General features: G+C 42.2%; 1 protein-coding gene across 4 annotated transcripts; it reads right to left on the bottom strand.

Moving 5' to 3' along the window:
* Positions 1–4,417: 4,417 nt before the first annotated feature.
* On the bottom strand, positions 4,418–16,595 carry LOC147026561 (uncharacterized). 4 transcript variants are annotated; one of them, XR_015058392.1, is made up of 3 exons: positions 15,871–16,595; positions 12,273–12,400; positions 4,418–4,612 (listed from the first exon to the last, which is right to left on the bottom strand). XR_015058392.1 is itself a non-coding variant. In XM_085882106.1 (3 exons), exons 1-3 carry the CDS (start codon positions 16,079–16,081, stop codon positions 11,175–11,177), a joined length of 402 nt encoding a protein of 133 aa, XP_085738232.1. In that variant the 5' UTR covers positions 16,082–16,595; the 3' UTR covers positions 10,607–11,174. The 4 variants fall into 4 exon arrangements, 1 of the variants encoding a protein (XP_085738232.1); XR_015058391.1 differs by lacking the exon at positions 4,418–4,612 and adding an exon at positions 10,607–11,505; XR_015058393.1 differs by lacking the exon at positions 4,418–4,612 and adding an exon at positions 10,607–11,147.
* Between the last annotated feature and the right edge of the window lie 186 nt (positions 16,596–16,781).

The following is a 16,781-nucleotide window of genomic DNA, read 5'->3' as shown; positions in this document are numbered from 1 at the left end:
CCACGGTAATGGAAAATGTGTCGATGTGATAAAAATTGATCTTAAGCTTATACATCGCCTAAATTTCTACTCTATTAAATGTTTGCCCGTCAGGTTGAATGGTTTCCCTGTTTCATAAGAATCAATAAACACGACATCGTCCCAACCATTTCAATCATCATCGTCATCACCGACGGTTGAAATCAACATGAACAGTCGAGAACCATTGAAATCTTCCGCTGTTCATATCCTCAATAGTTCATTAATTTGCTGAATATTTACGAATGACTGCAAGACAGAGCTTGCGCAGGATTATGAACTTACTAGTTTCCCAATGCAAATCGAGTTGTGTTTTGAAGGACCCCGGTGTCCATCTATTTATTACATACGCGAATAATGTCAATATTAACTCCCGTGTGTGTGTGTGTGTGTGTGTGTGTGTGTGTGTGTGTGTGTGTGTGTGTGTGTGTGTGTGTGTGTGTGTGTGTGTGTGTGTGTGTGTGTGTGTGTGTGTGTGTGTGTGTGAAGAATTGGGGCATACCTACATACCTCAAATACCTATAAATATATCCTACAAGGACGAGGTGGAGCAACATCTTGCATTTCACCGCCATTTTGTATCCATTGAGCGTGGCGCACCGAACCTGTGCCAATAGCGCGTGATGTCAGCCTATCCATTTTCTAATCAAGCTGTCTTTCTCTGTGTCCAAAAGAAAGATTACATTACTCAGTGATTTATTTTCCTTCTTCCAACACGTCACGATAAGCATACGATCGGATGGGATTGATTTAACCTTTCTGAAGATATTGGAAGCTATTCTCTGATCTATTCTTCTCCATGTAGGTGACAGGAAAGGTCATACTGTTATCCTCTCCAGGGTATATAGAGATTACAGTACATCTAGTTTCAGGTGCGTTCTTCTGTGAGCTGTGGTGGACGCAATAAGCAGAGCATGCCTCAAGGATGTCGGGATTCCTCCACATTTCCTTCAGTTTCGTGTTAAACAGCAGTACTTGCGACTGTTTAAAAAGGTAATCACACAGTACGTGTTTGAGGTTTATAAAAACAAGCTCATTGAGCTAAGATCCTCGTCCTCTTAATGATGACGTCATAAAAACGAATATGACGTCATTGTGATGTATCAGGTTTGCGATAAATTATCTGTGTGCTAATGCCCGGCTTGATTCCCGCAAACAAAATTCAAACAGCTTGCCTAGTTTCGGAGATAACGGTACTGGAGATTTCCATTAGCGGCGATATTATGACGTCAACTTTTTTTATAGGAAGAATTTCCAAAATCAGAGATGGTTACTGCCTGCGCGTGGGCTTTCTGCCTATACATGGCAAGTTTCACGAAGATCCGATGAAAACTCTGGGTTGTGAAACAAAAAATGTCAAAATATAGGAATGACGTCATAAAAATTGATATGACGTCATAGTGATGTATCATATGTGCGGTAAGTCATCTCTGCTAATGCCCTGTTCGATTCCCGCAAACAGAATTCAAAAAGCTTGACTAGTTTCGGAGATATTTTTTTCGGCGATTTCCATTAGCGGAGATATTTTGACGTCATAACTTTTTTTCTAGGAGGAATTTTCAAAATTGGAGATGGTTACTGTCTGCGCAGGGTATTTTTACATGTATATGCCAAGTTTCAGGAAGTTTCGATGAAAACTGTAGGCTGTGAAACAAAAAAGTCCACAAGAACAACAACGTGAGTAAGACTTAGAGATCCTCCATGAGGATCTAAATTTTTTTTGCTTCGGTTCGGCCTCTTCCTCGTCGTCATTTTCAAGCCCCTCAAATGCCACGATAAGCTATTTACACCCAGAAACGCCACGATAAGCTATTTACACCCAGAAACGCCACGATAAGCTATTTACACCCAGAAATGCCACGATAAGCTATTTACACCCAGAAACGCCACGATAAGCTATTTACACCCAGAAACGCCACGATAAGCTATTTACACCCAGATACGCCACGATAAGCTATTTACACCCAGAAACGCCACGATAAGCTATTTACACCCGGAAACGCCACAATAAGCTATTTACACCCGGAAACGCCACGATAAGCTATTTACACCCGGAAACGCCACGATAAGCTATTTACACCAGGAAACGCCACGATAAGCTATTTACACCCACAAATGCCACGATAAGCTATTTACACCCAGAAACGCCACGATAAGCTATTTACACCCAGAAACGCCACGATAAGCTATTTACACACGTAAACATTGCGTTTGTTCAAGGAGGAAAAAAACCCTTGGGGAGAGGGGATATTACTAGTATTAATTTTTTTTTGTAATAACATTAATATTGTGCTGTTATCATTAGTACTGTTATTTGTTTTGTTACTGGAAGCGGCCTTGGGAAAACGCCATCATTAGCTGTCGTAAAATAGTGAAATGCTGCATGAATAATTATTGAGGTGGAAGGAAATGGGAGACGAGGGTAGAGAAGAGGTAGAGGAGGTTGAGGGAGGTGTGGCTTTGCCAGGGTTGTTCATTGTCATTTCTTGCAGTAACTTGGATGCTGGCTGTGCTGTGTACGCGAATGTCGCTTGAGATGTTTGCAGAAACTGGATAAATCGTTGTTGAATCAATTTCTCGACTAGATACGGTTGTAACAATTTATACAACTTAGCACGGACTTCACCAAAAGTGGAACACCCCCTTAGGGAAGGGGGGGGGGGAAATGAAGTCGCTTCAACCTTCACCATGTGACCCTTAGACCTTCTGTCAAGTTTAGTTGAGATTGTATAAGTAATGACCCAATTTATTACGGTCAAACAGCCCTCAGACAGACAGACAGACAGACAGACAGACACCCAGACACCAAATTGTTTATTTCAGTATGCTAACTATAACGGCACTCGGTAGAGTGCGTACCTCCACCAGGCTGAACAGTTTACGTTTTGTATCCCACTGATAGGCCAGATATGGATTGTCACCAAAATCTACAACAACAAGAACAAGAATTACGTTGCAATACATGTCCCTCACTGATGTGATGTTTTCCAAGTCCAAAAAGGGCATAACTCTAAAACATTGACATCGACGTGTATGGACGGACGGACAGACAGCAAGCCTATAGTCCGCTCCAGTGAAATCGGTTGGGGACTAATAAATGGAGGTTGTGTGGCTGTAGCTATGTCAGCAATATTCACTCGTACATTGGTAGCGGCACTGACCAATTGGGTATGTCTGTTTTTTCCAGCATCGTTATCCATGTCTATTGTTCTCGCATCTACAACACCAGCAAACAATGGTCCATCAAGGTGGTACAGCAAATCACACTCTTTCCTAACCTCATGTTTCCTCACCACACTTCTCACAGTGGTGATTACAATATTCATGATTACGGTTTGGTGTCTAGCTCACACTTTCCTCACCTCATGTTTCCTCACTTCTCACAGCGGTGATTACAATATTCGTGATTACGGTTTGGTGTCAAGCTCACACTTTCCTCACCACACTTCTCACAGTGGTGATTACAATCTTCATGATTACGGTTTGGTTTCAAGCTCACACTTTCCTCACCACACTTCTCACAGTGGTGATTACAATCTTCATGATTACGGTTTGGTGTCTAGCTCACACTTTCCTCACCTCATGTTTCCTCACTTCTCACAGCGGTGATTACAATATTCATGATTACGGTTTGGTGTCAAGCTCACACTTTCCTCACCACACTCCTCACAGCGGTGATTACAATCTTCATGATTACGGTTTGGTTTCAAGCTCACACTTTCCTCACCTCATGTTTCCTCACTTCTCACAGCGGTGATTACAATATTCATGATTACGGTTTGGTGTCAAGCTCACACTTTCCTCACCACACTTCTCACAGTGGTGATTACAATCTTCATGATTACGGTTTGGTTTCAAGCTCACACTTTCCTCACCACACTTCTCACAGTGGTGATTACAATCTTCATGATTACGGTTTGGTGTCTAGCTCACACTTTCCTCACCTCATGTTTCCTCACTTCTCACAGCGGTGATTACAATATTCATGATTACGGTTTGGTGTCAAGCTCACACTTTCCTCACCACACTCCTCACAGCGGTGATTACAATCTTCATGATTACGGTTTGGTTTCAAGCTCACACTTTCCTCACCTCATGTTTCCTCACTTCTCACAGCGGTGATTACAATATTCATGATTACGGTTTGGTGTCAAGCTCACACTTTCCTCACCACACTTCTCACAGTGGTGATTACAATCTTCATGATTACGGTTTGGTGTCTAGCTCACACTTTCCTCACCACACTTCTCACAGTGGTGATTACAATCTTCATGATTACGGTTTGGTTTCAAGCTCACACTTTCCTCACCACACTTCTCACAGTGGTGATTACAATCTTCATGATTACGGTTTGGTGTCTAGCTCACACTTTCCTCACCTCGTGTTTACTCACCTCTCACAGGAACTTTCACGAAACTTCACCACTTCGGCGAGGTAGTGATGCATTTGAAGCCTTTTGCTTTTTTCCCCGTGACACACCAACCACTCAACCAAGTTTCATCCGAATCCGTCCACAACATTTTGAAATATGTTGCTACGAGCAAAAAAAAAAATTTGAAATATCTTGCTCCCTGTCGATTCACTGCCGGTAATACTAAAGGGGGAAGGGAGAAAAAAAATGGGGGAAGAGTGAGAGAGGGGTGGGGGAGAGAGAGAGTGGGGAGAGTGAAGAGCCGTGGGGGAAGGGAAGACAGTGTGAGGTGAGAGGAAGGGAAGACAAACATGTGATGGAGCGTTAATTATTATTCATCCTGTTTCATCAAAATTATTCTGCATAGAATAACAGTGAAGATGGAAACAAAATGATGCCTGAAATCAATTTTCTACTGGTCATGAAATAAACACGGTCCGCAGACAAACTCCGTCCAGAAATAAATACCGCCCCCCGGACACGTCCGGAGCCAAGCTGGCTGGAGACAAACACTGCTTGGACACGTCCAGAGACAAACTCCCGTCGGGACATAAACACTGCCAGGACACATCCAGGGACAAACCCTGCCTGAACATGTCCGGAGACAAACCCTGCCCAAACGTTACCACCGTCCGGATATGTCCAGAGACAGAGACAGACAGAGAGAGAGGAGAGTGAGAGAGGATATGTGGGAGGAGGGTGCTGCACTGTATTGGGAGGGGGGGGGTCAAGGATGGGACAAAGAGAGAGAATGAGAATGAGAATTAGTGATTGGTGATTGTAGGGGAGTTAGCAGAGAGAATATGTTATGCTTTATGAACAACACACACAGTCACAAACACACACACACACACACACACACACACACAAACACACACACACACACACACACACACACACACACACACACACACACACACACACACACACAAACACACACACAAACTCACACAAACACACACAAACACACACAAACACACACACAAACACACACGCACACACACACACAAACACACACAAACACACACACACAAACACACACACAAACACACACACACACAAACACACACACAAACACACACAAAAACACACAAACACACACACAAACACACAAACACACTCTCACACACACACACACACACACACACACACACACACACACACACACACACACACACACACACATATTTATTTAAATTTCAAATAAATATATCACCAATATTACAACTAAATTTGTACAACAGAAATGTTTCTGTAATGATTGGTGTAATAAATCTCTGCATGCAACGACTGGGGAGAGGCAAGCGTACGGCGTGCCGATCCATGTTCGTACCCCACTGTATATAAAACTGAAAAACATGAGTGTATGGTGAACCCTCGTCAAGGTGAAGTCTTGGTCGTCCCCTGTGAGTATGTCTATTAATTATGTACTGTTTAAACGTAAGGTTGGACTTTGAGTCTGTCTATTAATTACTCATTAATTGGACATTAACTGCATCAATTAATTATCTCTATTAATTACAGACTATTGGAACATACCTTTTAGATCTGTAGACCTTTAGAGCCCTTAGAGCTTAGACTCTTAAGACCGTTGATACCTCTAACACCATACATTGCAAGTTGAAGGCAACAAAAAACGGGTTAGTCGGAATCGATAGCGGGTTTGTTTGTTTGTTTTTAACCCTTCGCGTGTTGCGGTCGCAGAGTTGCGAGAAGATTTAAAAGAAATTGAAACAATTTTTTTTGTTTTATTCCTGGTTATTCATCTAACTTGACACCCAAGTTGTGGAGGTTTTTTTTGCAAATACCACGTGAAATTCACAACCCCATGAAAAAAATTAATTAACAACAGGAGCCACGCGGCTGTAAACAATGCAGCATGCAAAGGGTTAACCAAACGTGGTAAAAACACTATTCGACATGTTGACTAATCAGTAATGATAAGGAAGTTCCAAGTGAGACAACATACATATATACATACATACATACATACATACATAACATTTCTCAAACAAAGAACATTTCCTTTTAGCTGGTACGTCCTTGGCAGCGTTGCTCGGCTGCATCTGATCCGGTGAAGTGATCCGGTTCAGACAAGGCGTATGGAGGGCGTGTCCCGCGGTAATTAGATCATGTGGTTATTTTTAGGTAACCGGATTAACGAGACGGGGGACCCTAAGTCCAGTGTGACCACTCCTTGGCTTTTTTCACAAGATCCTGGCTATTCGTTGTTCACCTTGGCGTCTTGGTTTTCTATAGGTTTTCTTGGCGTATAGGTTTTCTATTATCATCGCTTTTCCGAAACCTTGTGAATTCTTGGCATTTTTCATTGGCTCACCTTGGCATTTATGAAAATGAGGAGTGGTCACACTGCCTAAGTCATGTGGTTGAGTCACTGGCGCTCACCGTCGGTTAGCGACCCGCCGCATCACGGAATTATCTGTGTGTGACGGCTTACAATTCCGAGGAGTCTGGTGGGAACCCGAGATAGCTTCCCCCCCTCCCTCCCCTAGTGGTCTTCTCACCCAACCCCCGGCCAGTGAAAATATATATTCTCGCTGCCTGACCATGCACCCGATCAGGTTGAAATTAAAAACCTGTATTCCCCATCACTATTAGATCATGATTGTGAAGTTTCACGTCGATCGATTAAAGCGGTTCAAGAGAAAGAATTTTTAAGAAGATTTTCGCTCAATCCAATATGGCTACCAGACCATGTGACGTTCAATTATTCATGAACATCCTGGTAGCCCCCAAGGCTTGGGGAACATGTGTGTGGTGTGAAGTTTCCCCTTGATCTGTCCAGCCATTCTGGAGAAGAAAGTTTTGTGAAGGTTTGAAGGTATATCCCATAATGTGACCTCATAGGTGTGAATGGTGTGAACGTTTTGTTCCTTGTGGAGAGGTGGTTATACCTGTAAAGTTTCACCTCAATCTGTTCAGCCATTTAAGAGAAGAACAATTTTGAAGGCTTTTTTATTTGTATTTTTACTTTTTTTTAAACAAAAATATGGTTGCTGAACTATGTGACCGATGACATCATCAAAAATTTTTTTTTCTGTGGACTAATTTATCCCAAGACGACCACAAAAAATTTCAAACTGATCGGATGTAGCATTCTGTGTATACAATTATGCCATCATAAACAAATAATGCCTATTTCCCATATGGAGTACTTGCCACATGCCAAGTTACAATTTTCTCCTTGGTGCAGTTTCAGAGATGGAGGTCCAAAATTTTCCCCTTTTTCCAACATGGCTGCCACACAACGTGACCTATGAAATCATAATTATCAATAAAATATTCTACATGAGTCATCGCTCCTATGATAAAAAATTTTGTGTCGATCTGACAGGCGGTTGCAGAGAAAAACACTAACGTTTTGTGCGGACAAACAAACAAACAAACAGACAAATGGACCCAAATGCAATACCTCTCCTCTTGCAAGGGTAATAAAAATAGAAATAACAATGTATTTTTGTTGCAAGTTAACTTTTTTTTCAGTTCCCGGGTCCATTGGACCCGTTTTATGCAAATTTGTCTAGATTTTTATCCATGAATCCTTGGGTTAAAATCCCGAACATCTCTAAGACCCTAAAAGACCCTTTAGGACCTGAAGACCCTATATACCCTCATTATAACCCTTCGTCACATAAGACCCACTTCACCCCGTTTGACCTTCTTTCTGAGGATCATCTGCAATAATACTTGGGGGTTACCAATCATAATCAAAAGGCTCCCAATGGTAAACCACCTGAGTACCAAGCAAAGAGAGTGCACAATGGAATTTAAAAAATAAATTTCTCTTTCTTTTCTTTTTAGGTTCAGCTCCTCTTGGTTTGTGGCATAAGGAAAAGTCCCACATAGCAAAGAGGAAAGTGTGTCTGACAACAATTTCGCCTCCATTATTGAAATCAAACTAGTATTAAAGTCAATAATAAAAATGACGGGATGGGATTATTAACCTCCGCCATCGAAGATCGGAGGTTACTGCTTTCACCCCTTTCTGTTTGTTTGTTTGTTTGTGAACAGTATTACGGAAAAACTCCTCGACGGATTTCGACGAAACTTGGTTGGGGGGGGGGGTTAGGGATGGTCCAAGGATCATGCCATTATATTTTGGGCCTGGTCTAAAATCCAATATGGCCGCTGTGGTGGCCATTTTGAAAAAATATTTTAATTTTTTTTTTTTTTGCATTTCTACATGTTTTAAGTGATTTCCAACCCCCCCCCCCCCCCAAAAAAAAATTTTTGCAACTTTTTTTTCAACAAAATTTCGATTTTCTTTTTTGCATTTCTTCATGTTATAAGTGATTTCCAACAAAAAACATGCCAAAATTATAATTGCGGCTGATTTTGGAACTTCAGGTGGATATACCCACGTAAAATCAATTTCTGTCTCAAGGAATCTAGTTATGACGAATGAATTGAGTATGTAAAAGTTAAAAGTAAAAGGGAAAGTTGCAAACTATAACTCTGTGAGCACTGTTGACATCAAATTGAATGAATAGGATATCGGGTTCACTTGAGTGACCGAGCAGTATTGGCGGCGGAGGTTTTGCACTCTACTGAGTGCTCCCCCTCAAGTTTTATTTGAATTATTCAAGAAGATCGGAAGATATGATGTTTCGTAGCAAGACAAAAAACATTATTTTAAAACATTACAAATACAAATGTGACCATATATGCTTTATCTTCTGGGACGTTTCCTGTTGACAGTGCAGCCTTGTGAGCATGCCAAAGTCTGAAGCCTCAGCCTAGCATCAGGTGTGCTTTCATCTTCTTTATTTATTAGACATCCTAGGGATGGAAATGAGCACTCGTTTTACTTTGCACATGTTGCACAACATGAGGATTTTGAGTTGCACAGTTTATTTGTATGCATATGTAGTATATGTACGGTACATACAATCTGGCCAAAATTAGTCGAAGGTCAAGGTCAATGACATCGAAAACTTGTAAAACACCAACTTGGCGGCAGTTAGAAAATATATCAACCAAACTTGTTATGCACAACATTCCATCATGTAAAACACATAATAGGTCAAATTTTCCAAATTATCAAATTGCTGTTTCCATGGCAACTATTGTCTATTTGGATTCTGCAATTATCGTGCTCTGCACGACATCTTTCTTGTTTATTTGTTTCTTTTTTATGTCTGTTTGTCTGAGTAGAATATTGATATGTAGCTCGATGTTCTCAAAAACTTATGGATGGATCCGGATGAAACATGGTGGACAGGTTGGGTGTGTGACAAGGATGAATTTATTAGATTCTGGTGAAGATCTGAATGCAGATACTGGAATTTTTAAAGTGTTTCTTTACCAGAGATAGGGTCAACAACTATATATAGCATGATATTTCAAAAAGTTGTGGACAGATTCGGCCGAACCTTGGTGGGCGAATTGGGTAGGTGAAAGGAACAAGTCCATTAGATTATGGATAAGGTCCGGATGCAGATCCAGCATATCGGTGGGATATAAAACAAACAGTTCAGCCTGGTGGAGGTTTCCGCTCTACCGAGTGCCATTCTAGGTCAACTCAGTTATGTACAGTAGAAACAAGATAGCAGTTTTTCAACAATCTGTAGAGTCGGGGCTCCTTTCGGTGACACTCGGGGTGCAGAGGTGCCTATGCTAAGCTTCACCTCATTGCTCAACCTCGTCTCATGCTCACCACTATGCGGGACATCTCTCTCAGCCATTGCCAAATAGTGTACAAAGAAAAACTCGGTTTTATTACTTAAAACAGGCCAAATGTACAAAAATGTAAAATTTGGCCTGGATTGATGGCTGCTGAATCCCATCCCTAGACACCAAATCTCACGTGTATGGCCCCACGCTACTCCACAAAACCACAATTGAGGTAGGGCGTTGACACATGCTTGAACTAAAGCACCAAGGAGTAACTAAGCAGTTGTTCCACTCATGATCTTACAGTGAGTGGAACATCAGCCGGTGGTTAAGCATTATCTAATATCATGCAAGTGCGTGAATTAGGGGGACCCCAAACTAGGGGCATTAAATGATCCTCTTTTCAGGAAATTCTCTTTTCTACCGCATTAAATGATCCCACCTCCACGTTTGCAGTTTTTCCTTCCTGAGATTGCTTCCGTTGCCATCGTATCTACCCCTCTGCCCCTCATCCTTATGTGCATCCCTTGTTGTCCATCTGTCTATTTTTGTCTTTTGACCCTGTTGTTGGCATTTTCCCCCTTCACTTTCTGCTGTTTCTTTTTTTCTGTTGCATCCTCATCCATTCTGTACTCCAGCTCTTCCACGAGCCTCAACTCTGTATGCAACCCCCCTCGCTCCCCCCCCCCAACCCCAAAAAACCCCACCATTTAATCTTCCAGGGGTACTCAAACCAGTCCAAATGTAATGAGACAAGGCTATAAAAGATGATACGTAGACAGACTGCTCAAAGTAATTAATAATTTCATGAATAAGTTATAGACTGGGATGAGATGAACAAAAATGGTACGAATTCCCAATGTAACAAATATCTTAAGCAATTACAAATCTAATTTTTTAGGGTGCCACAGTCAAATCACCATATGAAAAAAGAACCAGGTAAGTGACATGGGGATAATGTAGGATACAGCAGGCTGTGAGATGGTCCAGTGGGAGGACAAACTCATCAGGAGTGGGAGCGAGCGCCAGCAATGTGGTTTGAGTGAGTTCCATTTACCCGAGCGCACCAGAGCCAGAGATAGCACTTTGGGCACACAGACACAGAAGGAGCTCAAGCTGGCATCATCTTGCCCTTTTTGTATACATAGTCGAGGTTCGTGGCAGAGCTTGTACGCTGAACAGTGGAGGACAGAACAAACAATAACAGGATGCAAAACAGGTACAAGATTGACGCAGAAGATGCATGGGGTGGACAAGGAAACTCCAGAAGGAAACGCGAAGGAAGGAAAACTGGAAAATGGGAAGGAGGAGGGATTTGGGTGGGGTTAAAGAGGGTAGAAAGGATCATGATTTTGGATTGGGGACGATCTGAGATGGTGGTGATCAGCTGTTTTGAAGACCGAGAGGGAAGAATGAGGTTGCAGAGGATGTGGAAGTTGATTCTACAGGTGGGAAAAAAGAGTAACAAATGAGTGGAGGTGAGCAGTGTTCCTGGATTTAGGTTGTTTCACCAGAAGCGGGTTGATGGTGGACTGTGTGAGCCCTGCAGAAACCTGGGGATGGGAGTGGGGGTGATAAAGCACAAAAAGAGCAGAGGGCACAAGACCAGGTGAGGCTGAGTCTTTGGGCCCCTCACTCTCTTACCGCAGGCAGGTCGGTGGACTTTCTGTCTTCTACCATCTCCTTCTTGCCCGCCCTCCCATATTTCCACAGGGCGCTCAAGGTTTGCCATCCCCCTTCTGGTAAAACTACCAAAATGAAGAATCACTGCTCACCTTCACTCTTTCATTCCTCTTTTTTCCCACCTCTGGAACAAACTCCCTCGCACTCTTCAATCCCACTCTTCTCTCCAGGTCTTCAAAACAGCTGTTCACCACCACCTCTTATCTTCCCCCATCCGAATCCATGATCTTTACTACCCCCGTTAATCCACCCCAAACTCACCTCCTTCAAATTCCCTGCTTTCCTTCCAGAAAGTCCCTGCCGTGTCCATCTTTTTTTCCTTGTGTACCCTGCCCCATCCCTCTCCCTTCCACAAATCTCCGAAAGTCTCTGTTCCCCACTGTTTTGTCCTTCCCTCTCCCGCCCCTCTTGCCTCCTGCCCCCCTTGTGCATTGTGTGTTAGCTCTCATACGAACTTGGACAATGTATACAAAAAAAAAAAACTGACCCCGACTTCTCCCACTGCAATTATTATCTCTGTACACACCTCATCAATGCCTGGTGCTCTTCCCTTCTTCATCCTCTTCAATGCTGTCTGCACCTCCTCCTCCATGATCTCCGCCAATTGCACTTTCCCCTCCACATAGCACAGTAGCTCCAGCTTGCGGTTACTTCCTATCAGAAGAAATTAGAATACATTTATTCTGACACATATTATGAAATAACTATTATAATTTATTCCCAATTAACCCGTCAGCCCACATCTGGAACAAAATATAATGTGAGGAGGCTGTCCTGCTCCCATGCTGTATGTGATACGGTTGTACTTGTGGATTCGTCGGTTAATGTTAATTGTTCAATGCTATTGCTCACGATTTGCCAACAAGCGATTCAACCGGTGCGGCAGTTGAGTCGTTTGCAGAACTTTGAGCTTGTTGTTACGGAGCCGTTAGGGACTTGATGGCCAATTTTCTTTACAACTGGAAAATTTTAGTGGCAGCTGAGGGTTATTGATTAGGTGAGAGACAATTGATTGCTCCTGCCAATCGCACGTGATCAATGTAGTCGAGCCTTATTATTCCTGTTTGTGATGTGTCCACATTAAAATGCATGTTTGAACACGAGTTGATTACACATTTAGTCTGTTGGTTGAATGGTGACTGAGGTGCAGCTTTGTCACTGATATAGTGAACCTGTAGATTTGGGAGGAATGTAGAATTTGGATGGATAGTGGCATGTAATAACCTACCCTTTATTAAGATGTAACAAAACCACAATGATCTCTCCCAAGTAACAAATTGGTTTAAAATTGGCATATTTGAAAGATCCGTGGGTTTCATGATGATTTTGTGAATGAGCAATGAGTATGACGTTTTATTTTAAGCTTGAATGGATTGGTGAAGAAATACGTGATACACAAGACTTGACAAAAATGCGCTCTTGTCGTGGTAGAGTTCATGTTAATCCATACCACCAAAGAAAGTGTATTTGCAGATATCATGTTTGAAATCTTTCAATTTGTTGTTAACCATTACGGACGAGCGCACCGCAAATTTGTTAGTAATGGACAAACAGTGAACCAAGTTTTCTTGAATGATTTTTCTAACTGAGGTATGTTCTGAGAGTTACAACATAATATTAGTCTCTGCATATGCCTGGTGTTGCCTTGATGGCTCGAGTGGTGGGCTTGGGATCCTGGAGTCCTGAATTCAACTCCTGCTTGGCTGTTGAATTAACACCAGGTGGGCTTGACTCAGCCTGTCATCCTTCTGAGGTCGGCAAAAATGAGTACCAGCTTGCTGGTATCCTGCGTCGAAGTGACGACCCATCCAGGATTGTGCCCAATAACCCAGGAGACTGCTTCGGCAGCACCAATGATCTGCACAAAGTATGGTCCTAAAGCATGAGTCACATTTGCTCTATGGCTAGGATACGGCGGCCGTACCCGCCCTGAATTGACAGAAACGTGCGGCAGCCGCAGAGTTGCTGAGGTGGTCTCAGGGTGGCCCTACGCAATATGGCTATCTTTTACAGGCCGTAGGGGTCTCCGTGGAATTAAAGCGCGGAGTTATAACTTTTTTAATTTCTAGGTTGGCCGTAGCAATTCGACAAGCCGTAGCCATGACGTAGATGTGTTCCACGTCGACCGTACGTAGGGCGTACGGTGGGCTTGCATTATTCGTGCGTTTTCCGTAGGCTCTTATCAATGAAAAATGAATTTGCCAACCCCCAAAAAATTACGGCGGCCGCACTATTTCCACGTTCGCCTTAGGGCCCCCCTGCGGTCGCCTTCCGGGCACCTTGCGTCTGCCTTGAAAATTCTATGGCCGCCGCAGGGACGCCCTAAGGTCACCGTGCGACATCAAATCAAAGACCGTACGGCACCCCCACGTTTTCGGTCTCCACAACTTCTAAATACCCCGTGCGGCTACCCGAAAAATAAAAACATATGTGACTGCCACATTGTGTGACCGTGGAAATAATGCGACCGCCCTATAATTGCTAGTGGCCGCAGATTTTTTAGACCCTATGGCTGCCGAGCCAAATGTGACTGAAGCATAATGGATGGATGGATTAGTCTCTGCGAAGACTGGTGTTGGTCTGTGTCGGTGGACAAGATAAACAATGGATTTCACCAAGTAAAAGCTGATTGCAATATGTACTGGTTACCCTTGCCAGTGATAGGGGATTGCATTTGTGTCCACTTGTTTGTTTGTCCGCACAGAACATGAGTATTTTTCTCTGCAACAGCTTGTCAGATTGACATGAAATTTTCATCACAGGAGTAACTACTCATGTCAAATGTTATGATGATAATTATGACATCATAAGGCATGTGCTGTGGCAGCCATGTTGGAAAAAAGAAAAAACTTTGCACCTCTGTATCTCCGCATCAAGGAAAAAAGTTGAAACTTGGCACATGGTAAGTATTCATCATGGGGAATAAGTGTGATTTTTTTTTTTTATGATGTCATAGATGCCTTCGTTAAGACGTCATAATTGCATTCAGAGAATGCTATATCCAATCAGTATAAACATTTTGAGGGTCATCTTGGGATAAATAAGAGGAACAAAACGTTCACACATATGACATCGTAGGTCACATGATTTAGCAGCCATATTGGATTTACTCTAAAACCTATAAAAAAATATTTTCCAGAACAGCTGGATAGATCGAAGAGAAACTTCACACAAATGTTCCCCAAGGCTTGGGGATACCAGGGTATTCACGAGTAATTGATAGGTCACATTGTCTGGCAGCCATATTGGATTGAGGGAAAATCTTTTAAAAAAATTATCTCTTGAACTGCTTCATCGATCGATGTGAAACATCACAATTATGATCGAGTATGGATGGGGAATATAGTTTTTATATTAAGTTTCAACCTGATCGGACGCCAGAAATATTTAAATTTTTTTCATCTGCATTCTTTTTGATTTTTTTTTTATGTCTCACTTGGCAGCGCCTGGATGGCTCTGAAGGTAGAGGAGTAGCAGCTGAAACCCGAATCCTATCCAAGTTCTTCCTGATGACTTCATCTTTACTTTTTGCTTGTTTGGGTTCCTTCTGATGATGCCAATGCAGTACTGTACCTATTTGGTCTTACATTAGATTTGAAGTAAATTTATTTAAATCCCATTCTGAATTAAATTGAATAATAATAAATGTCATGGGTCAGCGTCGAGTGTCCGATCAAAATGGGGTTGCATCAAAGTGGGACGTCTTGGTACCCGGTCATCACTGTCAGCGGTTATAAAGTGGCAATTCTGGTTATGTCTCTTATTAATTGCGTACCACACCAGTAAACAAATACCACACAAAATACACAATACAAACACTGCATAAAACAAGTCCTGGCGAGGATCTGCCATCTTTAATTGCTCCTTTTATTGTTTATGTTAAAGCGTAGCTTGGAGAGAATGATAGCTCCAATTTCACCAGCGCGTGTCAACCATTATACAAATATATGTCACACACAGGCACAGAGATGGGATATTACAACATCTTCCGTTAATGCAAACACAAAACAAACAAACCACTCCATGTTTGACCAAGCCGCAATCACAATCCAAAACAGGGAAAATAACAATTCACATCGCAAAAGAATGGCAAACGTTAAATCATGAGAATTGTTATTACTCACTCGACTGATTCTGTGGGTGAAAACAGGAAAGGATTAACAAATATTGAGCAGCAAAGATCATCAATACGCCTGGATCCAGGTGGCTCGTAAAACCTCTCCGCTCAAAAACTTTGCGGTACGTCAAATCGTGCATACGGCACTGGTTCAAACTGGATCCTGACCAGACTAAACTTCGCTCAGCTGGGTGAGTTCCAACCTCAGCTGCACCCATCTTCAAACTTTAATTATGAAAGGCATTGCTTGCGAAACAGCCACTCTCCAAGGGAAGTTTCGAATCATGTTAATAAAATAATTCTGAAACATATTTCAGAACATGTTTACCACTATGGTAAACAAAGTGTGGATGATGATGGAGCATTAGCTCTTTGTCAGATAGACCTGTGCTTTTTTGTTTGTTTGTTTGTTTGTTTTTTTTGCTCTAAAGAGATAATGCTTTAAACCTCAGCCACATTCTCAGAGACCAAGGAGATAAAAGTGACAAACAGGCGAGGCAAAAAAGGACAAGCAGATTTTTTTCACATGGCTGGGTTATTAAGCGTAATATGCGTTTCATGTAATGCGCACTTTTGCTGATGAAAGAAATCCAACAACATGCCAGCAATACCACCCACACTTCCAGACAATGTGTAAAATTAATTTGATGCAAATTAGGACCTTTTAATTATACCTTGAGGTGTTTTAAACATTTCATCATTGCTTCTTGCACATTGTAATATACACAGCTTCCTCCAACTGTTACAGGCTTATTCCCTAACGGCCAACACCACAACAAGTATTTCATCAATTTTATTCATTTTACCATTGATGGGATCCACTATTTTTAATAATGCTAATTTCCCCCAAAAAATTAACATTTCCCCACAGTTTACATTATGGCACCCCTTACTCCCAACCAAGCCCCCCCACATCCA

Source organism: Eptatretus burgeri, chromosome 5 (assembly GCF_056783735.1).
Source record: "Eptatretus burgeri isolate ZD-2024b chromosome 5, Ebu_testis_v1, whole genome shotgun sequence".
NCBI classification, from domain to species: Eukaryota; Metazoa; Chordata; class Myxini; order Myxiniformes; family Myxinidae; genus Eptatretus; species Eptatretus burgeri.
Note: the sequence above shows the minus strand (reverse complement) of the source record. Positions and strands in the feature narration are given on the sequence as shown.

Excerpts from the sequence above, each read along its gene's own strand:
- LOC147026561 (XM_085882106.1), bottom strand. The coding sequence starts at position 16,081 with ATGGGTGCAGCTGAGGTTGGAACTCACCCAGCTGAGCGAAGTTTAGTC. Across the intron at positions 12,401-15,870 it reads TCACCCACAGAATCAGTCGA|GAAGTAACCGCAAGCTGGAG; the intron begins GTGAGTAATAAC and ends TTCTTCTGATAG. Across the intron at positions 11,238-12,272 it reads GAGCACCAGGCATTGATGAG|CGTACAAGCTCTGCCACGAA; the intron begins GTGTGTACAGAG and ends TCCACTGTTCAG.